Genomic DNA, 23,236 nt, shown 5'->3' on the forward strand with positions numbered 1-23,236 from the left:
GGGAGTTGGTGGAAAATCACCCTTTCCCTCTCTGCACACACACTCCCTTTGGTCAAAACATGGAAAGGGGAGTGGAGTTATTTGGCAATAACTAAGGTGCCACATCTACAGAGCTTTTTCATGAAAGCAAATTAAATCAGTAGAATCACTCGAAGTGCTGGGCTGGAAGAGACCCATCAGGATGACTGAGTCCAGCTCCAGTCCCTGTGCAGGACAATCCCCAAAGTCACACCCTGTGCCTGAGTGCGTTGTCCAAAGGCTTCTTGAGCTCTGTCAGGCTTGGTGCTGTGATCCCTTCCCTGGGGAGCTGTTCCAGTGCCTGACCACCCTCTGGATGAAGAACCTGTTCCTGAAATTTAGCCTGGACCTTCCCTGGCTGAGGTCTATTCCGTTTCCTTGAGTCCTGTCACTTGTGTGAGTGAAGAGATCGGTACTTGCCCCTCTCCTCTTCCTCTCTTGAGGATGTTCAAGACCACAGTGAGGTCTCCCTCTCTCCTCCACGCTGAACAAACCAAGTGGGCCTTCATTGCTCTTCACAGGGCTTCCTCTCAAGGCCCGTCACTGTTCTCTGGACACTCTCCAACAGCTCAGTGTCTTTCTGATGTTGTGGCACCCAGAGCTGCCCCTAGCACTGGAGGTGAGGCTGCCCCAGCTCAGAGCAGAGCAGGACAATCCCTCCCTTGCCTGGCTGTGCCTGCTGCCCCCCAGGACAGGGCTGGCCCTCCTGGCTGCCAGGGCTCAGTGACTCACACTCAATGCCACGGACCAGGACCCCCAGCTCCCTTTCTGCAGTGATGCTCCCTAGCCTCTCGTTCCCCAGCCTCTGCACACAGCCAGGGCTGCCCGGGTGCGGAGCCCGGGTTATCCCCCTGCCGGTAGCAGCTGGAAGCTGCGGGCCCTGAGGCGCTCACAGCGCACCGGCCCAGCGCGGTACCGGGCAGGGCGGGCCCTGAGGCGCTCACAGCGCACCGGCCCAGCGCCGGTACCGGGCAAGGCGGGCCCTGAGGCGCTCACAGCGCACCGGCCCAGCGCGGTACCGGGCAGGGCGGGCCCTGAGGCGCTCACAGCGCACCGGCCCAGCGCCGGTACCGGGCAGGGCGGGCCCTGAGGCAATCACAGCGCACCGGCCCAGCGCCGGTACCGGGCAGGGCGGGGCCGCCGGAAGGACACGAGCGCCCGCTGGGGGCGGGACCCCGCTCGGCTCTTCCGCTTCCGGCGCGGTGCCGCCCCCGCGACGTGTGTCTGCTCCCGGTGCCAAGATGGCGGCGGCCGCGGGGGCGGCGGCGGCGGCGGGGCTGTGGAGCGAGGTGAACCGCTGCGGCCAGAACGGCGACTTCGCCCGCGCACTCAAGTCCGTCAATAAGAGTGAGTGCGCCTGCAGTGCCGGGCCCCGCCCCGCGGGTCTGGGGTCTCTGCCCGGGCGCGTTGGCCTTGCGGAGGGTCGGTGCGATGCGGCGCGGCGGGGAGCGGTGGTGTCCGTCCGTAGGGTTCGTGCTGGGAGCGGGTCCGGGGGCAAAGGCTGCGGGGATCGTACTGTGTTGGGCTAGGGGGAAGAGGGGCGGCTGGGGCCCAGGCTCCGCTGCTGTACCGTGACTATCGGGTCCTTGTGTTGCATCACGCATCCCTTGATGTGGGAGAAGCCCTCGGAGTTACTCGTGGGTTTTCCCTCCGTTTGGGTCATGGGAGGAAGGAGCGCTTTTCCCCCGGGAACTGAGGAGGAGTGGTGTGCATATGGACTGACTTGGGAGCAGCAACTTGCTCGAAACGGAGGGTTCACGTCGAGATGTGTTGTTTTGGTGGCTAGGCATCCAAAACGGGATTGCAGTATCAGGCACGTTGTGGTTGTAAGTTCTGTCTTTGCTGCTGGTAGGCAGTAGGGATTCGTCTCCTGTCCTGGAAAAGCTGGCATCACTGAAAAAAATCAAATAGCAAAACCCATGCCTCTGTTCTAGTTCTCATTCACTGTCATCCACTGGCAGAAAGTTTTAGCGTGTAAAGTGACTCCCTGTCAAGAGCCAGACTGTTCTTCTGTACCAGCTGTTTTCCTTCCTGAGTATGCTTTACGTGGCACTGGGGCCTTGGCACTATGGTCTTTGCCTGAAGTGAGATGCCAAGGAAAGGTTTGCCCAGGTCTGTGTAGCCTCTTTGGTGCAGCTCTCTTCCAGACATGTTAGCACCACGCATGCTTCTGGTAAGTTCAGGGCCTGTACTGGATTCTTTTATCCTGCTGGGGTTTGTTTCATGATCCCAGCCAAAGCAAGCCATGCCAGGATGCTTTAAGTTGATGTGGCCACTCTCTAGGATGGGTTTTTGCAGCTCTAACAATGTGAGTCTCTTACCTGGCTGGGCTGTGTTTGAGTTGGATCACTGTGTTGAAACTGGTTTCTTCTCCAGTACTGCAGATCAACAAAGACGATGTGACAGCACTTCAGTGTAAAGTAGTGTGTCTTATCCAGAATGGGAACTTCAAGGAAGCCCTTGGTGTAATCAATACCCACACTAAAGTGTTAACCAGGTGAGTTGTGTCGTGCTGTGCTCTACAAAATATGAAACTCCTGAGTCCTTGAGAAGCTGCTGCAGCTTCAGTGGAGGGGACTAATAAGGCGGCAAAATAAAGAGCAGGATGTGCTCAGAGACATTGGGGTTGGTCTTCTCAGTGACACACTTATTCATGGGAGGGGGTGAGACAGGGTCTGGTGGAGTTTGAGGCAGTCTAACACCTTGCTGTTACTGTTGAAGGGATTGTCCCTGAGATTTCAGCCACCTTCACATGCTGATTCTGCTTGTAGATGTGGCTGGGTAGCATGGCTGGTACAAGGGAAGGGGACAGGTCTCTCTGGGAGGGAAGTGAGAAGGGAGAAACCTTTGTTGGTGGCAGCAAGCTGTTGGCTTTGCTTGGCTGTCTCATCATACAGCTCCTTGGGGTCCTTTGCTTTGCCAGCCTGAAGGAGCTACCTCAGCTTTTGGGGTGGTGCAAGCCCTTTGTGCATCCTTTCAAAACCAGGACCCTGGAGACAAATTGTGTTTGAGAACAAGTCAAGCTCCTCATTTGTGTCCTTAAGATTCTAATTTTGTTCCTCATAAGGATGCTCTTTGTGCAATGACAATGATGAAAAGTGCTACCCAAGAAGTGGCTGGCAGCAAAACTTTTGTGTTTCAGATGCTGTTCTTATTAAGGAAGTTCCCAGAAAGGTGTGTTGAAGTTATCAGTGTGATGAAACAGACCTTTGTTTTTGTTTGCATCTGAATAACATGTGATTACCCTGTTCACCAGTTCCTTCTTTCCTGGGACAAAAGGGGTTTAATTCAAGTTTTTTAGCTTATTATTTTATTATATGGTAGGGAGAAGCATTTTTTTTTATATTCAACTGGTTTCAGAGTTCAGCCTATAACTTCTTTCAGCTCATTCTACTGTGTGTCTGTGTCCTGCAGAGCAAGGAGAATGGTGGTTCTTGGTCTCTCTTGAAGTTTTCCTATCCTGCACTGAGGCTGCTTTGATTTAATTCTAAATGCCATTAGTTTTCAAACTTCCTTAATACTCGGTTGAATCGAGATCATTTTAAATAGGCAAAGTAAAGCTAATAATAAGTGGCCCCAGGCATGAACTAATGGAATTGCTAATTATTTTCCTTTGGCTTAAGTGGTAACTCAGAGGTTAGGTGGAACATAGCTTTCAAGGCTCAGATTCTTTGCGAATGCTTCCCTCCTGGTGTGAGCTTGCTTTGAAGCCAGTTTATGTTCGAAAAAGCAAACCCTTTTGCTGCAGTTCTGCTGCAATCATATTTAAAAATATGTTAATGTTACCTTTGTCTTGGTATCAGCCTGTAAGTGGACTGTGTATACTTTGCCTCTCTCTCTGTGAGTCAGTTATCTTTAGAAGTTTGCAGTAACAATGTTTCATTGCAATATAATGCCTTCCCCTTAAGAAAATGTCACGGAATGAAGTTTGCTATTGTTTTACCTTTTAAGCATTTGATTAGCATAATTAGTAGGCGGCCTGGAGCAGAGAGGATTTGGAATACCATGTGTGTGGAAATGCCATTAAAAAGGAACCTTTTGTTTTTGGATGAGGTTTTGATATGCTTTCTCTGTTGAACACCAAGTAGATAGGAGATACTTTCAGTGCTGAACAAATACATAATTCAGTAATCTGGGATCGTGTGTTTGGATTTTTGGTTATGTAGTAATCTGTGACTAATTAGTGCTGGTTATATGTGAGTGAATGCTGTTGAATGGAAACTCTAGTGCTGGCTGTCAGCCTTTGTCTTGTCCTTGCAGTGATGTTATTGCCTTTGAGAAGGCCTACTGTGAATACAGGTTGAACCGTATTGAAAGTGCTCTCAAGACCATTCAGAGTGCCAGTCAGCAGACAGACAAACTGAAGGAGCTTTATGGACAAGTGGTAATTACAAGCTTTTCTTCCTTTGGGAGTTTCATATGCTGGATGCCTTGTCCCTCCTCTAATGGGGGACAGATATGGGGACAGAATTTCCTTCTCTGGCTTGAAGGTAAGGACAGGTATGGTTCCAACTGCTCGGACTTCTGTGAAGCTTCAGTTGCCTCTTTCTGGAGGCAGCGTTGTCATCTTATTCCCACAGAGCCAAGGCAATACATTTGTGACTTCTGCTCCCTTCCTGGGTCTGGCCTGATATTAGCCACCTGGTTGAGGAAGGAAGAGATCTGATGGGATTTGTTTGTGGTTCAGCCATCTGCTTGCATTAGATACCTGTTCAGGAATGGTTTGTGGGACCTGATGTCTCAGGCATTAAAAGTGATGCAGAAAAGAAGTTATGCTTTTTCCTCTTCTTTTTTTCCTGGTTGATCAGAACGGTTTTGTGAAGAATTGGCTGTCTTCTCTCAGCTGCATGAAAGACCATTCATTTAATTTCTTTCTTAGAGAGGCGATCTAATTTGGAAGAAGGCTGTTTGAGGACAAAACTGAGTAAACTGCTGCTTTTAAAGAAGCTGTTTTAGGAGTAGGAGCTGTGTCATTTTTGTGCAGGTATCTGGTGTCATTGCTTGAGTCCTTGCAAGTGTAGTCTATATAGCTTGCCCTTAAAGGTAGATGCAAATGTTAGTAATGTTCAGCTTAAAACATATGATGCTCTACTGCCCCCAGTCCATGGGGAGGGAGGAAGGAGGCTGTAGTTACCAGCATGCACAGGAAAATACTGTTCTGAGGGCTGCTCTCTTTTCTTTCTCAGTTGTACAGACTGGAGCGTTATGACGATTGTCTGGCTGCGTACAGGGATCTCATCCGCAACTCCCAGGATGAGTATGAGGAGGAGAGAAAAACCAACCTCTCTGCTGTTGTGGCAGCACAAAGCACATGGGAGAAGGTGGTGCCAGTAAGTGAGTATGTATGTCTTTGGGTGTAAGACTGAGAGCCAAGGAATAGAGGATACAAATTGTATTGGAATTGTGAATACTGAACAGGACAGAAGGGTGTTCCTGTCTCATAAAGATTTCTGAGCATGTTGAAGATCATGTAGTGGTTTTCCATGTATGGAGGAATAAATGTTGTTATTATTTATGACTTACACTTCACCTTTGATCTCTAGAGAGCTTGTACTGTAAATGTCACAGCAGAGCAGGAAGTAGATCTTTCTGAACCTGTATTAGCAGAACACCTGTGGTGACTAGCCCTTTTCTCTCTCATTACCCATTTGCTCAGGGTTAAAGCTAATTGTTCTGATCACCCAGTCATGCTTGGGAATATTTTTGTTAATGAACAATGAAGACTGTAATGTTCACATTTGTTTAAAAATCCTTGTCCTTGGAGGTGCACACAGCATGCTCAGCTTTCTGTTCAGTGCTGTGGATTCACTTTCTAATTCTCTAGAGCAGCAGTTCTTAGTTGCCCTTTTGCACAAGCCTAAGTAGTCCCCAGGTTCAGGCTGGAGTTTCCCTGCAGCCTTGTCAGTTGCCTCTGGCTTTGTGCAGTGTGAGGAAAGATCCTTTGTGCGGCAACTTACTTGCCAGGTGTGTGCCCTGTTAAATTTGCTTCTTAAATTTATTTCAAGGATTAGTTTAAATGTACAGGAAAACTCTGGTTTGTGTGTGTTGCCTGTTAAATCTGTTGGTGTTTATGCAGTGTTGTGTTTATTTTTCATGCTAGGAGGATTTAGGCCTTCGAGAAGCTACCTATGAGCTGTGTTATAACAGTGCATGTGCATTGATTGGGCAAGGAAAGCTGAATGAAGCAATGAAAAAACTACAAAAAGCAGAAGGTAAAAGCCTGGTGAGGTGAGAGGGAAGCTTTGTGTAGTAGAAGCAGTTATTTGCACTCTGATGCACAAATCAGAGGAAAAGAGGTTTTGAGAATTTAAAAACTGATCAGCAGCAGGATTTGTTGTGAAGCTGGTGTTTTTGGGCAAGTGTTCCTCTGGGACTCTTTTCCAGAGCCATGCAGCATGTCCTGGATCTCCTACAGCGTCCTGATTGTATTCAGTAACTTCGTGCATTTTTTTGAAGCGGGAAGTAGATGTGAGTGTAATCTCGTAAACATGAGATGAAATTTTGTTAGTATGAGTATGTATTTAAGTACATGCTATAAAGGTTCAAGGTACTTCATAGTATGAATTAGTATAAGCCAGTAAATGAGCTTTTTAGCAAAGAGGATTTTTTTCAATGGAGTTAAAGGGGGATTTTGCATGTTTAAAAAGAACTGGGGAGAGAACTAGGAAGGACTAGTCCTGTCTGATCTAATTGCTCTTACAGATAAATAGGTCAGTTCTGTCCCAGTTTTGATGAAGAATAACAAGTGTCCCATACAACTGATAAGCATGTGTAATTTGAGCCTATGTCCTTTGATAGCAGTCCTTTGGAGGGCAAACAAGTGATACTCTGGTGAAGTGTGAGAAAGTGAAGAAGTGACTAGTATGGGTACTGAAAACTTACAGAATTGCTGCTCCATAAAGGGTGTTGTAAGCTGAATATTGCAGGCTTGCAGCACTTAACACACAAGACTGGTGAGCAGTTGCAGCTGATCCCTATTGGAAAAATCAGGAGCTAGGTCTAAGGAATTTTGGTCAGGAGAGAAAATTAGTGTCTGGGAGGGACAGTATCTTCTGTGCCTTTGACTGTTCTTCTGCTTCACATAGTCTTCTGTCTCATGCTTAGTCCCATCCAACATCAGACTGGTAATCTGCTGTACCCTTGTAGTGCTGCAGGAGTTTCAGGGATACATGGAAAGGTTCTATGTTCCCTCATGCTTCTTGCCTGGTTTTTTTCACCCTAAAGCCTTCTAAATTGTGTTTTTCAATGTTTTTCCTTGTAGAGCTGTGCCGCCAGTCGCTGTCAGAAGACTCGGTAAGTTCCTGATGTGGCTCTGGAGAGTGTTTGCTTTGCAGCAGGGGAAGCAAGGGTGCAGTCCCAAAGTGCAGAGAGCCAGAGCAGAGCCAGGGCTGCTCTGCTGGTACCAGCTTGTGAGGCTGGGGCAGCCATCATGGCTGGCGCAGGAGGGCAGCTGACACCACAGGCTGTTTGCTGCTGTGCTCCTTGCATAGTTGCCTGTTCTGGTGCAGGTAGAAGGGTGCAGGTTGTCTGAAACCTCCCTGTGACCTACCCCTGCTAGGGACGAACATGCTGAGTGGGTGATGACAAACAGGGAATTTGTAACCAATTGTTGCAGAATGGCAGATTGAATGTACAAGTTAAGGTGATCTTCAGATTCTTGCTGGAGTAGGTGAAGCTTTCTTTTCTCCTAGTTTAACTCAAATATGCTTCTGTTTGTGCTGTGGGTACAGCCTTAAGCTGTGGTAGCTGGGGTACTTTGCTGCTAATACTGCCCAGAAATGCTCACAGATGTTTGCCAGCAGAATGCTGAGGCTGCAAGAGAAGTGAGATAGGAGCTTTTAACTTTTGGCTTTGATTTCCTTCAGGATGTGACAGAAGAAGACATTGAGGCTGAACTGGCTATTATTCATGGTCAGATGGCTTATATCATGCAACTGCAGGGGCGTACAGAGGATGCTCTACAGCTCTACAATCAAATAATCAAGTTGAAGTAAGGGTGTTTTTTTTAAAAACAAATGCTCAGCCTTCCATCTGTGAGAGACTGCTGTTCAGTAACAGTATGCTTTCTGCTTTTCTGATCTACAGGCCAACAGATGTAGGACTCCTTGCTGTCATTGCAAATAATATCATCACAATTAACAAGGTATAGAATTACCTTGCCACTTTCATTGTGGTTAGTCAACTTGCTTCCCTGCTTCTGTGGAGAGAAGGAAGATAATCAGTAAAGATGTTTTCTTAAACAGTAGCTAAATTGCAGACCCAGAGACCTTTTCTTCTTCAAGGAATGTAGTGAAATCTTCTCATGATGTGTGATTTCCACAGGACCAAAACGTCTTTGATTCAAAGAAAAAGGTGAAGCTGACCAATGCAGAAGGAGTTGAGCATAAACTCTCCAAGAAGCAGCTCCAAGCGATTGAATTCAACAAAGCTTTGCTTGCAATGTACACAAACCAGGTAGGAGAAACTGATCTGCAGTAAGTAGCTGCAGATGGATTAAATCCACGGGAGTTTAACTGGGAAAAAATAGAGTTTAAGCTGTTCTATTTCAGAAGATAGGACCACTTTGGCACATAAGTGAGCAGAAAAATAAAACCATCGCTAAAAGCACAACTGTTTAGTGGCTTGGGTGGTGCTGTAGGGAGGATGGTGTGGAGATACCTAGAAGACAAAAGGGATGTGGGGGTTCTTAGATGTATCTGAAGGGCCACTAAGAGGGCTTGGTTCTGTGTACTCATTTCAGGGGAGTCACCACTAGTATCTCTTCTTAGATACTGTTGGTTTCTTAGCCCTGTGTAAGGTGTTCGCAGAGGCTGAGAAAAGTGTGTTCTCTCTTTGCACTGCAGGCAGATCAGTGCCGCAAGCTGTCAGCAAGCCTGCAGTCCCAGAGCCCCGAGCACCTGCTCCCCGTGCTTATCCAGGCAGCCCAGCTGTGTCGTGAGAAGCAGCATGCAAAGGCCGTAGGGCTTCTGCAGGTAGGTTAAGAGAGAGTTGGCCAAGCACCATCTAAACCTGTGTGTTGTGTTTTCCTGTGCTGTTTTCCCTTAGTTTGTTTTGTTTGGTTTAAATTTCCAGGGGTATCTGACTCCTTATTTTGGTTTGGTTTAATGCTGCTGGAAAACCTTCACACCCAATTGAACAATTCTGCTTTTAAAGGGAAATATTTCCCTTACACTTCTGATTTTTATGCTTATGAAGCTGTAGTAGACTTCTAGGGTAAGCAGTAGGCTTTGCTGCTCTGCTTACAAGCAGTTTGCAACACCCTTCTTTGGAATGATTGAGTGGCCTGGGACAGAAATCTGAAAGGGCACACTTGGGGGTCCTTCTCTGCTGTGTGCTGAAACCTACCTGTGTTGGAAAGCTTTCTTTGGCTCTTGCCAGCTTGCTGTGACTGAGCATGACATATGATTTGCCAAAGCAGCAGCCTGGTGCCCACACACAACTTGAATTGTTGTTTCTTCTGACTCTTAGGACTTTGCAGACCAGCACCCTGCCAATGCAGCTGAGATCAAGCTGACGATGGCCCAGCTAAAAATTGCTCAAGGTATCTAGTGTCCTCCTTTGTTGGGAAGTGTCTGCACACGAGAAGGGTACAAGGGGTAAGAAAACCAGACTTGAGGGCAATCTTTGCTGCAGTCACTGTTGTGACAGGAGTGCAGAGTAGAGATACTTTCAGTCAGGTAATACATATATTTAGCTATGGCAGGATAATGCTGATAGCTAATGTCTGGATACACAGGCTCCACAGATTGCTGGCAGAAATGCCCACAGTCTCTGTGAAATGCTGGATCTCTTCTGGGGCAGGATAATTTTGGGAGCAGTGTGAGGCTCCATAATGGCACAATTTCTGTATGTAGTCAGGCAGCACAAACTTGAGCCTGAAGGGAACTTCCTGGTAGCCAGAGCTTGCTCCTGAACCCTTGCAGGATGTGACAAGAACAGAAGGGTCCACTGTGTGGAGGCCTGTCCTTAATGCCTGCAGTGGGGGAGATGTTGTGAGAAAGGGAATTGTTCTGTCTCCATTGTTTATCTTTAGCTCGAAGTTCACTGTGGGATCAGGTGTTGTGATGCCATTCAGAGTGTGTTCTTCCTTGTCTCCCTTCTAGGCAGTGTCACCAAAGCCTGCATGATCCTGAGGAGCATAGAAGAACTGCAGCACAAGCCTGGTATGGTAAGCAAAACTCTGTCTGAACTGTGTAAGGTTTTTCCCTTGCAGGAGAGCTTTGCACTGCTTGCTCCTTTTTGCCTCTTCCCCATGGCTGCCACTTGACTTGAGTGTCTGCAAGGATTCTGAGCCCATCTTCCTTGTCTTGGACAAAGGTGGTATTATGACTTGCTTCAGGTAGCCTGAAGATAATACTCTGCCTGTTAGAGGGATGCTCTTTGCCTATGTTCCCACTCCCTGGTAATCTCTCAGTCCTGCATGTTGCCTGGATTTACTTGCATAACATGACTGGAGCAACTGCTTGTTGCTGGTAGGTACTGTTGGGACGTTTTAGAAGGAGCTTTAGGACAGCAGGCCTTAGTGGGGAAAGTGCTGTGTTCCCTCCCTGCAGCATCACCCTAATCTACATGCATATCCACACCTGCTATTCAGAAAAGCTTGATGGCCTTGTAAGTGCTCACATGTAGAGCATAAGCATCTTGACCAGGAGCTGATAGTTGGATCTGTTCCAATTGTAAGTGTGAATGATCAAAATAATTTATAGGGGCAGTTAACAATAACAGCTCCTTGCCCTGGGTCACCTCTAGTTGTGACTGGGATGTCAGCAAATGGACAGTATCCTTATGATCTCTTCAGTGCTGATTTCTTTTTTCATAGCTCTTGAGGTAGAGAATGGGGTATGAGAAAGGTTTTCTAATGAAACTGAGTCCAGACATAAGCAAATAAAGTGCCAAGACAGTGAGATTCCTTCTATGAATGCAATCTTAGGCTTGTACCATAGGAAAAATATGTTGGGGATGTTCCTTTGGGAGTGACTTGGGTAGGAAGATGGGGCCTGGGTATCCTGCCTGTTACCACAGCTGTTTTTTAGGGACAGAGCAGAAAGCTCACATCGACTCTGCTTTAGGGAAATCCCATTGTTTAACTGCTGAGACTCTGGCTGTAGACAATTTGCATGAAGATGTGCTATTTACTGCTCTTGAATGTTTGCAGGTGTCTGCGTTGGTGACAATGTACAGTCACGAAGAGGATATTGACAGTGCGATTGAAGTCTTCACACAGGCTATCCAGTGGTATCAGCAACACCAGGCAAGTCAGACCAGAGGAGTTATGTGCAAGAACCTGTCCTGGATTTTCTAGCCAGTCCAATTCAGCTTTTCCTGTTGATGCATAGCCCCAGCAGTTATCCAGTTGGGGATTTGGAGACATGTGAGCTCCTGTTCTGTGAGCATTTATCAATAATATATTATTTTATATGTGTTATGAATATGGAGCAGCAGCTTCTGTCAGATTAGGAGGGCGGCATCAATGGATGCCTAAATGTAGCAATCAGGACTTCTCCCTGATAGGAAAATATGGTGGAGCAGCAAGCTGCCTTGTTCCATGCAGTTCTGCCTCACTTCCCAGGGTGCAAAGGTGGTCTGCTTTCTGCATGACAGGATGGTAACTCAGTTCTCCTTGGCCGAGCCTCAGGTGCATAAAGCCAGCTAGAGCTGGGCTCCACGCTGTGATAGTAAGGAACTAATCATGGCTGCTTCTCTTTCAGCCAAAGTCTCCTGTGCATTTGTCACTGATAAGGGAAGCTGCCAACTTCAAACTAAAGCATGGCAGGAAGAAGGAAGCAATCAGCGACTTGGAGGAGCTCTGGAAGTGAGTTGGGTGGTTGCTGAGCATCAGGTCTCTGCCCAGAGTCCTCTGCAAGCTGTCTGGTGGCAGGCAGTGTCTGACAATTTTGACTGACTAGTAGCTGTCCTGTAGAGTTGCCTTTGCACAGGGGCTTCAATGCAAGGCTGTATTTTGGAAGAAGGGGAGATAATTCATTTGATCTATAGTTGATGTTCACTTGAAAACCTGGTAGACTTACCCCAGAAGCCTCTTGTGTGCAGTGAACATTTCTTTAGGGACTGGAATGCAGTTTTTTCTAGTGCTACATAAACATGGATGTTTAGGTTTTAGTTTCTGTTGTGCACTTAATGGGATTTTTTATTGGGGGGAGTGTTAACTTGCCTTTGCTACTGGGTTTTTCCTCTTCTTTTGCCTGCTTCATGATACTATGAAATTGTCTGTACCTCCCTTAATCCACACCAGTGATGTTTGGTGGTGTGCTCTGGAGGAGACCACATACTAACATGCCTGTCCCCACAGACAGCAACTGTGCTGCAGCAGCAAGCGCTGTGTGGTGTTACCGGTCTTTGAGATGAGTAACATTGGTAACTTGGTCCTTTTCTGTTTTGTTTTGTTTTTTTTTTTCTCTCAAAAGGCAAAACCCAAAAGATGTGCATACTCTGGCACAGCTCATCTCTGCCTATTCCCTGGTTGACCCTGATAAAGCTAAAGTGTATCCTTTTAATGGTGGTGAAAGAGGTGTTTGGGTATTGCTTCCTTGAATTTTCAGCTGTGTGGGGACTTCAGACCTACTCTTACCCGAAGAAAGGCAAGGAACCTTTCTGGAACAGCTATATATCCAGGTCAAGTTGTCTGGAGCTACATGATTCCTCTAATTGGCTTCATTACTGTGATATCTCAGGACCCTTTTATCTTTGGCCTCCTCCGCTTTGAGAATTAATAAGACAAGGTTGAACCAAAAACAAGAGCACCTGCATCTTTTCTGTCAGAATCTTTAACCTGTGGTAGTAATGCAGGACTGATACAATATGGCAAAGCTCTTGCTTACCCAAAATCTCGTTCACGTACTGCTTTGTCACCTGAGTTGCTTTCACAGGAAGCTGTTCCCTGTATTAAAGAGGGAAAAATGAGGCAGATGGCGATTAAGCAGCTCATCCCAACTTGTGTAAGAAGCTAGTGAGAGAGATGGAAATAGCCCCATAGGCCTGTCTGGTGTCTGTATTGTTAACTGACAGAATTTATTTAAGGTGAGGTTACCTCTTGCTGTCTGGAAGAACATGGGTGTTTGTCTCGCTGGTTTGCATCCCTGAACTCTTCCCTGCAGTCTTAGCAAACACTTGCCTTCCTCAGACACCATGTCACTGAAAGTAGATGTTGATGCGCTGGAGAACTCCCATGGAGCAACCTACGTTCGGAAGAAAGCTGCGAAGCTCACTGGAGACAACCAGCAGAAGGAGCAAGGGTAAAGCAGGCTGCTATATTTTTTATTTAATTTTATTGCTATAGCTCTGGTGCATCCTTCTTTGGGGTGGTTCAAGAACCACACCTGGTATGGTGAAGGCATTGCTGTAGAAGGCAGGCTGGTGGAAAGGGAGCCTGTTGTTTGACTGCAAGGAGCTTTATGTAGCAGCAGACCAAGGGAATGGTTTAGCTTCTTTCACAGCTAGTTTTTAGTTGACTTGTCTGCTCTGTCTCTGCTGTGTCACAATGTCTCGTTTTCCTTTCAGACAAGGGGAAGTGAAGAAAAAGAAGAAAAAAAAGAAGGGTAAGTTGTATTTCCTAGCTGTTGAAACAGCACAGCTCCAGAGAGCTCTCCAGGTTCTTTCTCCAAATAGCTGGCCTCCAGGTCCCTAGGACTGCTAGGACTGTGTCTCTGGAAACCTGGATCTTTATGATAGCTTGTTTGGTTGGCGCATTTTTCCTCAGGAGTGAGAGCAACACCCTGACAGGGTGATGTAGTTGCTGGTCTCTTTGTGCGGCCATGCCATTGCTAGTGACATTGCATGCATGTCCCTTGGTGATGCCTCTGGTATGTTGGCCCCAATCTCATTTCCTGGCACTGGATGTTCTGCAGGAAAGCTGCCCAAGAACTACGACCCCAAGGTGACTCCTGACCCTGAGCGGTGGCTTCCAATGCGAGAGCGGTCCTACTACCGTGGACGGAAGAAGGGCAAGAAGAAGGATCAGGTTGGCAAGGGGACTCAGGGTTCAACCACAACTGGCTCTGAACTGTAAGTACCCATTTTGCAAGGATTGATGGGGGGATTCACTCCTGGGCAACTGGGAGGGCTGTGTTTGTGCTGCTCTGCTGCAGCTCTGTCACCACATCAACTGCGGGTAGCACAAGTGACATCGTCCTTTGCTGCTTGAACCTGCTACCAGCTGCTCTCCCTGGAGATCCCTTATAGGTTCCTGAAAACCAGTGTGATAGGATAGGCATGCTTGAAGGAGCCAAGGTGCAAATAAAATTCTCATAGTCTTTTAATGCGCTTCTCCTTTGGCAATGAGATTAATTTTGCATGCTTTCTCTTGAGCAATTTGCTTTCAAGTCTTTTGGCAGCTGCAGAACCATTAGCCATAATTTGAGAAAACACTGTTCTTCCTTCTAAGCTGACACTGATTATTTGAGCTGGACTCAAGAATTACCATTATGTATGAAGCCTTACAGCAAGATGGTGACTTACTAGCATCTGAGAGGAAGGATGCTGGGTTTGCACTACCTAGGAGTGGGACCTGAAAGGCTTCTTGCATGTTGCAGGAGCTATCACACGTCTATTCAAAAGTTAGCCTTGCTTTCCTTGTCAGTAACTTACACCATCTAGTGAACAGCAGTTAGAAGGTGATTGCTGCCCTTTGAGACATGTTCCCATCTTCCACCAGCTCCTTCTGTATGTTGAAGCCTCTCCTTGCATGAGTGCCCTCTCATACATAATGCTTGCTACCCAACGGGGCAGCTGCTGGTTTTAACTGTCAGCTCCCTGTACTGGTACCACGTCTTGCAGGTGGTTGTGAACCCACATGGTGTCTTTTTCTCTTGCCTTCCTGCAGGGACGCCAGTAGAACTGCCAGCAGCCCACCTACCTCCCCTCGGCCTGGCAGCGGGGCAGCTGTATCGGCTGCAAGTAACGTCATCCCTCCCAGGCACCAAAAGCCCGCGGGTGCTCCAGCCACCAAGAAGAAACAGCAGCAGAAAAAGAAGAAAGGGGCTAAAGGAGGGTGGTAAAAAGCAGGATGTGTAACGTCCCTCCTTTAATATGCGATGCTGGTTGCAGAATAAAGGTCAAAAGCAAGTGCTGGTGAAAGACTCTTGGAATCTGGATCTCTGTCCTGCCTGTCAGTGTTCTGGAGGGAGATGGGCTGGTATAGTTGCCATGATCTGTCTGCTCACCAAGTTCTCTTCCTCACATTTGCCCTCACTGTGACTTAGGTTGTTGCCATCAAAGTCAAACAAAGCCCCTAAGAAGAAATCTGTTTCTGTGTTGCCAGACATTTAAGAGATATGAGATAATCAAGAATTTCTTAAAATGTAGTTTCATGTTCCTCTTGCATATGTCAGTTTAGGCCTTGAGCAGATTTATCTATGCATGATGCAAGCACTGTCTTTTATGTCAGTCAGTCATTGACCACCAACAAGCAAAGGCACAAAGCATTAGAAAACAACATCTGGGCTTTGTAATACAGGATAAGATAGGCTGAAGGGGGATAACAAGACTGTTAGGAGAAAGCGTGGTGAAGTGTATGGCAGCAGATTCAGCGTCCCACTTTCTGCAAGCCAGCTGCCTTATTCTGAAGGGCTTGGCAAAACAAAGGTGAGCAGAATGTGTGTGGTTGTCTGAGGTGTGCTTCTTCCTCCTTTGGCCTTGACCCTACGTTCCTACAAGTCTTAGGTGCTGAGTTTATGAAAATAAAGAGTGGTACAGTAGCAGGTCAGCCCAAGCTCGGTGACTCTGGAGGAGGGACCCAGAACAAAGGAACTCCAAAAGAAATGATACCTTCGAGACTAAGTGCCCATCTTGCACGCCCTTTGCATGCCTCTTGGCCCAATGGTTATTTTTGACCTGGATCTTTAACACCTTACTCAGGTGTTTCTCTATGTCCATGCAGGAAGGCTGCTGATGGTTCTTGTGAAGTTGCAGCTTTGCTGACAGTTGTCTCCTTATCTTCTGATGCACCTGCTTGCTGGCAGAGCAGGGGAACCAAAAAAAGCCTAGGAGTTAGGATAAAACACATTTATCAACAACAAAAACAACAGTGTGCTATCAATATTTTTCCTGTACTAAAGACAAAACACAGCAATATGCCAGCTACTAGGAAAATTACTAGGAAAACTATTTTCAGCTATGGAGGTATGAGTTCATGGTTTGCAGCCTGAGGCTTCAGCAAATCCGGCTACTCATCCTGAGCAAGTAAAGCTAAGCAAACAGCATACTAAATCATACAGAATTATAACTATGTATCTCATGCTGCTGAAAACTTGTTCATGCTAAACTACTATCTCTCAACACAGGTCTTGAAAATTCTGGTTTGATCTGAATGTAGCCAAAACATTTTTCCAGACACGGACTGTCAGTGGGTAGAAATGTGCCTTGGAGAGGGTCGTCAGATATCAGCCCAAAAGGCAAAAGCTTCTGTCTCAGAAAGAATTTAAAGCAAAGGCCTTAAAAGGTAGGGACTAAAGGACATGTTACTGTGGCTTAAGAAAAAAACAACTCCTGAGTCTCCTGACAGTAAAAATCGACTATGCAGAATCCACTTTTTTACCTTGCCTGTACAGTGGGAGTATCTGAGAAGGGGGCTGAAAGTGTGTTGTCTGAAAGAGACAAACACAGCATAAAGAAACCAGTTGTATGAATGGCTGGTAGGCACTTGCTGCCAACTGAGTGCTGAACAAAGAGTGTTGTTTTAAATTACTTCTCTGGGTGATGTGCCCCCACTTAGACAGCAGCTGATGACTACAGTAGAGAAACCACTGTCCTGCAGCAATCCCGTGTTTGGAGGGGAGATACCGGAACAGAACGCAGTTCTGTTCTTCAGGCGTCTTCTCTGGTGAAACCTAGCACAAGCTCTGGCCTGATGGAAAGGCCGACTCGTGACACTGCTGGAGCCCTGTCCCGGTACCTGGACAGTGTCCTGACTGCTGCGCCAGAGCTGGCGCGCAGGCAGAACAAGCTGGGAACAAATCCCGCGGGGATGGGAGCGGGGGGTGCAGCAGCAGGTGTGCGGAACCCGTGGCCTTCCCCTACCAGCGAGAACCGCCCGCGGCAGGGCTCGTTCTCTGTTTCACCGCCACTCGCGTGTTCCCAGCCTGGCACTGGGAGCCCGGCTGGCTGCGGGGGGCGCTCTCCGTGCGCGGTGCGGGTGCGCGGTGTCCGGTGCCCGCGGCCGGAGCGGTGCCCGCGGCCGGAGCGGCGATGGACTCCCGCCTGCGGGCCGCTGCGCTCTGGGGGACGGCGCTGGCCGTGGCGGGCGGCACGGTGGCGGTCCTCCGAGCCTGGGCCCGCCGGCGGAGCGCGGTCTCGCTGCCCGCACCATCTGCAGCCGCCGCTGCCGCCGCCGATCAGGTACCGGGGCCGCGTCGGGACGGCGGGCGAGGCCGCGGGCTCGGGGAACGCCCGCTGGGCCGCCCGGGGCCTCCCGGCGTGGCTGCGACGCCCCGCCCGTCTCGGGCCACCGCGACCTCGGCCCCGGCGGCGCCCGGAGCCGCGGCGGGGCGGTGGCCGGGCCCGGGCCGCTCTCCCCGCTTTCCTGCCCCGCTTCCCTGCGCCCGGGGCCGGCCGGTGTCCCAGGGATCCCCCATCGCTGCGGCCGTGCGCTTGTGCCGCCGGAGCCCCGCGGGCATCTTCAGCTTCCTCACCGCGAGGTGGCTTTTGCTGTGCCCTCCAGGCCCCTGGTTCAGTTCTCTTCTTTCCACCAGCCCTGGTAAGCTTTGCTCTTGCCCCGGCTGCCCGGGTAAGTGTGCTGCCCTCGCTTTGCAGAGCAAAGGACACGGTAAGCAGATCCTGGTGCTGGGCCTGGATGGGGCTGGGAAGACGAGCATTCTCCACTCCCTGGCAACTAACCACGTCAAGCGCAGCGTGGCTCCCACCGAGGGCTTCAATGCCATCTGCATCAACACTGAAGAATCCCAGATGGAGTTTCTGGAGAGTGAGTGAACCTGTTTTAGTATCGAACATAAAATAAGTTCCTGTTTTGTGCGGTAGGGATCAGGCACATATTTTAATAGCTCAACATCCCCACATGCCTGCTTCATTAATGTGAAGCTGTGATTATTTTCTGCTTGGAGATTCTGCTTTCCTACTCAGCCTTTTTGAAGGAGAAGACACAATGGTGTTAGAGATCAGTTTTCATTCAGCCCTGACATCCTGGGAATTCTACTCCCAGAGAGAGATGGGTAATAAGCCTGATTGGGTGAAACCAGAAGAGGTTTCCCCAGTAAGCCCCGTGTTGTGGTCCGTAGCTCTTGTACTGCTCTCCTTGGTGCTCATGCCTGGCAAAGGGCAGGAGTTGCACAGGAATAAATAGTAAGTGAAAGAAGAGAGGGGGAAGAGAAAAACTTTGTACCCTTTCTGTTCAAAAGCCTCAGAAGTGGTATTTTCTAGTCTTTAGACAGTCTTTTGAATGTCTGTAGCATTTTGTTAAAATTTCTGTACTGTTGTTAGCTCTGATTTTTGGTTATTGTCTGCGCCTGCAGAGGGCATCTCCTGTGATGCCTTTGGTGCATCACAGCTGTTTGAGGTGTAGCTAGCTGATGGGAAAGGTGGAGGCCCTGCGGTCAGGTCACCCCCTGGTACAGAGAGGCTGACATCCAACCTCATCAATGCCTGCCTTCTGTGGAGGCAGCAGCTGCTCATTGATTCCTGCTGTTTCTGCACTCTGCTGAGCCAGTGCTCAACTGGCTCAGTTGGCAGCTAGCCCGTAGATGCCTCTATACCTTTAGCAGGTCTGAAGGAGTTGTACTCTTCCCAGGTAAGTTTTTGGGGTGTGGGGATGAGGCTGCTTAGACAAAGTTTCATTCCCAATCTTCCTACCATAGGAGTCTCTGCAGTGGTTTGGGGAAATCATCTTTAGAGGGATGCTTGTCATCTGTGCCCCTCGCCTGGTATGTAAGAGGGTGTCTCCTACTGGTATGTAAGAGGGATGTGCTTTGCCTGTCTGAGCCCAGAGAAACCCACCGTCTCTTCTCCTGCCTGGGGATGGTCTGGGCCACTGCACACACCACAGCAGAACCTGTTGTTTCTGAGTCGTCCTTCCCTCTCTGGTCCAGGTTGGTAGTGCCTGAGATGTGATGGCTGCGATCTGACCCATGGGAAATGCAATGTCTCAGGCCAGTTTCAGCCAGGTAAATCCATGCATGGCTCTCTAATCTGGTTACTTATCCAGTCTGTACCATTGCCTAGTCCAGGGGTTAGCAGCCTGTGCCGTGATCACACAGCACGAGGTGATCAGCAAACAGCAGGGGTTTTATTTTGCTGGCTTAGACAGGTGGAAAACTGTTCTTTTTCTTTGTACCAGCATACAGATAACTGGATGGTATCTTGTCCTCTGCAGGTGGTAGGAGCTCCTGCCTTCTCCTGAGTTTCTACAAGTTTGGGGAAAAAAAAGTTCTCTGTGAGGTTGCTGACCCCTGGGTTATGCTGTGCATGAATACACTTTAAAAAGGGAGCAGTGCTGAGCCCCTGCAGTATCACAGTACAGAATTGGGCTTCTGTCCCAAACATTACATGTCAGTCACAGCCCTTTGGCTCCTTTCCACAGTGGCAGACTTGCAGTTCTGCTTCCAGGTACATTGGGCCACTTGAAGAGGCAGGCATGCTCTAGTGGGAAATGTTACTTCCCTTTCCATATTCTTGAAACTACTGAGCCCTTTTGACTTAAGTGAAAGCAAAATTGTTTTGACACAGAACAGTCAAAGAGGGCAATAAAAGATGGCTGTATAGTCAGACAATTTTGAAAAGAGCTCCTGTGATAGGGAACCCCAGATATTATTGCTTTGTAAACTTGCTGCTTTTGAGAGACTCACATATGCCTTTTGAGCACCTCAGTACTCTTTGAGTGAGTGGTCCTGCAATGTGCCTGAAGACCACCTACAGACCTGAAAACAAATCTGAAATACTTAATATACTGTTACTTATTCATTCTATTAAACTCAGCAAACTACTGAATTCTTTGTCCCCAGATGGGAGCAACAATCTTAAACATCTTGCTGCCTACAATTTCACCAGAGAATTATTTTAAGGCCTAGTTTTGAAGGTGAACTGCTTTCCTCTGTATCCAGCAGAGAAGAGCTCATGGAGAAATGGATGCTGTGTGAAGATTACTTCAAAGGGTTGCCTGAAGAGTCTGCTGGGACTAGATTTTTGTCTCTTCCTTAAGCACCTTTGGTTATTGACAAAACTGTGGGAGTTTTGAGCTAGTTCTTAGTGTCATACAAATACAATGGGAGCCCTCCACACCTCAGAGCTAAATTTCTCCTTTGGAAATTGTACACCTGCTTTGTCCTAAAGTGAGATGGGCATTTGCAGATAGCCTATATGGGGACATTTGGTGTTTATGGACACTGAACTATTTTCTACTTTCTTACTTGCTTGAGATCGAGAATCAACAAGGAAGAAAGCAACTGTAAAGAAACTGAACCCAGAATCCTCTCAAAATAAGAATAAAATGGAAAGATTTTTTTTCCCCCAGAGCATACACATATGCCTTCATGGGACCTGACTGGGGAAAATGAAGCTGTTTTCAGTCTCATGTACAGTAGCTCAAATACTTTGAGCTTTTGGTAATCCAAATACCTTGGTTTTTCAGCCCAGGGCCTGCTGTCTGCACCTCTGAGAGCAGTGCTGTTGAATTACTTGGTGAGTGCTGTGCTGCTGTCTTCTCTTCCAGTCGGGGGCAGTGAATCTCTGCGCTCATACTGGAAGATGTACTTGCCCAAAGTGCTGTTGCTGGTCTATGTCGTGGACTCGGCCGATCATGCCCGACTGCCTGTGGCGAAACAGCTGCTTCATCAGCTAATCCAGAACAACTCCACCCTGCCTGTGGTAGTTCTGGCCAACAAGCAGGTAAGAGTTCCCTGCTGCTGCCACAGCTTGGGCTGGCAGCAACTTTGGAAACAGCAACAAAGCCTTTCAAAAGAGGCTTCATGCCTTTAAGGAGAGCACACGGCTGGGAGTCTTTCTGACACACCTGTTGACCACAAAACAAAATAAGCTGAGGTTGTTTTGGATCTACAAGATGCAGGTCTTGTGCTTGGTGAAGATGCAGTCAGAGCTGTGGGTGGAAACTGCTGTACTGTTGCAGGGTTTGGGAGCCTCAGAAAGACCACAGCTAGATCTGAAGTTAGGTTTCTGTTCTGAGTATCTGCGTAGAAGTACCGCTTCACCTAGGAGCAGCTAAAGAGTGAAGCACTGTTGTTTGCCTTCAAACTGTCTGGTTGGTTGCTCCTAAGGCTGCTTTTGAAATCTGAGAGAAAGAGCAGCTTTCCTCACAAGACACTGCTTCCTCCTAAGATCTTTATGGAAGTCTCAATGAGTGGTGGTGTACCTGGAAAAGAATTGCACCTCTGCTACAATCAGATGACAGAAGAGCCCAAGGGTTTTAATCACACATTCTCTTTTATCAAGGTTGTGTGCTCAGTTTGCTCTACGTTGTTATCTCCTAAATTTCTTGTAACTGAGGCCCATTACTAGTAGTCATTTCTGTTACTCTTGAGCACAAGTGCAGGCTTGGGCTTCAGCAGACTCAAATGCATCAGAAACACTGGTGGCTGAGAAGGCAGGCAGGGCATGACTGTTGTATATTTGCCCTATTCTTGTAACTCTTTGCTGGGCACCTGGGGTCTTGGGCCACCAGTGCTTTTGTCTGCCTTGTGCAGGTGGTCTTACACAGATAACAGAAACAGTGGAATTGGTGTAGAAATAGGAACAACTGTACCCATATTCAGGAAGAAGTTAGGTTAGAAATTAACTCTTTTTCCCAAGGCATTTTAGGACATGGGAAGTGACCTCATAAAAGGTACAAAAGAATGGTGCCCCAGAGCCTTTGAGACTCTTTCCCTCCTGGACAAAAGTAGTGGCTCAAAGTAGGAATTTATTTATTTAGAATGTTACTTCTTGCAACTAACAAGGTTGTTTTATTTTTGTGTAACAGGACCTCGAAGGTGCATATTGCATCACTGATATTCACGATGCTCTGGCTCTGTCTGATATTGGGGACGAGAGGAAGATGTTCTTGATTGGTACCCATGTGGCAGAAGATGGCTCTGAGATCTCCTCCAGCATGCAAGATGCCAAGGAGCTGATAGGGCAGCTGGTTTTGGAAACACAGTGACGGCTCTTTTCTTAAAATAAACAGGTGTTTGCAGCTGAGGGAGAGCACATGTTAGTATATGGTCAGTTTGCAGTGTGGCAGCTGAAATTAGCAGATATTCTTTCCTGGTGGGTGTGGAATTCCTCTGAAAGTGGTATCTAGTTGCTAAGAAAATCTTAATTTATAGTGGTTTGAAAATACGTTTGAGAAGTAGTCTATTTTTAGCATATTTGTAGGAGAAAAATAGTCTGTCTCTTAGGCAGCAGATTTAAGGGAAAATATAGCTTAGATGGGCTAGATAACTTCACGTCAGGTGGGAATCAAGCACTGATTTCCGTGGAAGAAAGTTGCAGCCAGTGAATTTACCATGGCTTGATGTCTCAGGTTAAAGTGAAATATGTTTACTTCACAGATTTTACAGAACCCTTTTAACAGTGGTGTTCTGTTAAAAATGAGACCTCACTTCTTGACAGTGTCAGAAATTTAAAGTGCTGCAACTAGTGTTTTTGACAGTGATAATTCTGGTTGTGTTGGACCCAGTCGTTATGGGAGTAGCAAATTGGTAATCTCTGGAAATTGGGTTGGTTACTGTTTCTTTAGTGGGTAAGAACAAGAAAATGAAAGCAGTAATATATTGTTTCTTTGCCTACAGGCAAAAAACCAAAATGGTGTAATTTGAGGTAGTGACTGGATGCTTTTAAGTTAAATTGGCAGCAAAGGTGGAGACTTGTCCATCAGGTTGAGCAGCTTATTTAAGCTTAGTCCAAGATGTCCTCGAGCGTGTAGTCTTATTTGTGAAAACCCTGTTGTTTCTTGACGGTGGTTTCTTTTAGCACAGCAGGTGAGGGAGGTGACAAGCTGCTGAGGAGTGTCACTTTCCCAGTGTCCTCCTAATTATACTCAAAGGACATGACCCAGGAGAAGTCCTGTAAAGGACCAGTTTTGCACCCACATCTATTGTACGAGGCTTTTACGGTTTTGTCCTTTGTAACAGATGCATAAAGCAGAAAATTCCACCGTAAACACGGGTCCGGGCTGCTCTCTTCTCTTCCAGTTGGGGAGCAAGATGTTCGGGTGCGGGAGGCACCCTGGGCCGGCCAGCATGACAGGGGCCCTTGTCACCCC

At 47.6% G+C, this 23,236-nt stretch overlaps 2 protein-coding genes across 3 annotated transcripts; both read left to right on the forward strand.

The window, feature by feature from the left end:
• Window positions 1-1,204: 1,204 nt before the first annotated feature.
• Window positions 1,205-15,108, forward strand: SRP72 (signal recognition particle 72). Its single transcript, XM_030947177.1, has 19 exons — window positions 1,205-1,365; window positions 2,395-2,515; window positions 4,279-4,402; window positions 5,205-5,348; window positions 6,119-6,230; window positions 7,280-7,311; window positions 7,884-8,008; window positions 8,104-8,161; window positions 8,341-8,472; window positions 8,862-8,990; window positions 9,487-9,559; window positions 10,122-10,186; window positions 11,174-11,269; window positions 11,727-11,830; window positions 12,441-12,518; window positions 13,131-13,268; window positions 13,534-13,571; window positions 13,881-14,037; window positions 14,855-15,108. The coding sequence occupies exons 1-19, from the start codon at window positions 1,260-1,262 to the stop codon at window positions 15,027-15,029; spliced, it is 2,007 nt and encodes a 668-aa protein (XP_030803037.1). The 5' UTR covers window positions 1,205-1,259; the 3' UTR covers window positions 15,030-15,108.
• Window positions 15,109-16,823: 1,715 nt separating this feature from the next.
• ARL9 (ADP ribosylation factor like GTPase 9) lies at window positions 16,824-23,134 on the forward strand. Of its 2 annotated transcripts, none has more exons than XM_030947553.1 (4): window positions 16,824-17,367; window positions 17,782-17,950; window positions 20,609-20,865; window positions 21,953-23,134. In XM_030947553.1, the coding sequence occupies exons 1-4, from the start codon at window positions 17,218-17,220 to the stop codon at window positions 22,130-22,132; spliced, it is 756 nt and encodes a 251-aa protein (XP_030803413.1). In that variant the 5' UTR covers window positions 16,824-17,217; the 3' UTR covers window positions 22,133-23,134. The 2 variants fall into 2 exon arrangements, with proteins under 2 accessions (XP_030803413.1, XP_030803414.1); XM_030947554.1 differs by having other exon boundaries at window positions 16,827-17,367; window positions 20,690-20,865.
• Window positions 23,135-23,236: the final 102 nt, after the last annotated feature.

The sequence above is a fragment of the Camarhynchus parvulus genome, chromosome 4, assembly GCF_901933205.1.
Source record: "Camarhynchus parvulus chromosome 4, STF_HiC, whole genome shotgun sequence".
In the NCBI taxonomy this organism is placed as follows: Eukaryota; Metazoa; Chordata; class Aves; order Passeriformes; family Thraupidae; genus Camarhynchus; species Camarhynchus parvulus.

Bases quoted from the DNA above. Each gene is read 5' to 3' on its own strand.
- SRP72 (XM_030947177.1), top strand. From the start codon at position 1,260: ATGGCGGCGGCCGCGGGGGCGGCGGCGGCGGCGGGGCTGTGGAGCGAG. The intron at 11,270-11,726 runs GCAAGTCAGACC...CTTCTCTTTCAG, and splicing joins AGTGGTATCAGCAACACCAG to CCAAAGTCTCCTGTGCATTT. The intron at 13,572-13,880 runs GTAAGTTGTATT...GATGTTCTGCAG, and splicing joins AAAGAAGAAAAAAAAGAAGG to GAAAGCTGCCCAAGAACTAC.
- ARL9 (XM_030947553.1), top strand. From the start codon at position 17,218: ATGGACTCCCGCCTGCGGGCCGCTGCGCTCTGGGGGACGGCGCTGGCC. The intron at 17,951-20,608 runs GTGAGTGAACCT...TTGGTTTTTCAG, and splicing joins CCAGATGGAGTTTCTGGAGA to CCCAGGGCCTGCTGTCTGCA. The intron at 20,866-21,952 runs GTAAGAGTTCCC...TTTGTGTAACAG, and splicing joins TAGTTCTGGCCAACAAGCAG to GACCTCGAAGGTGCATATTG.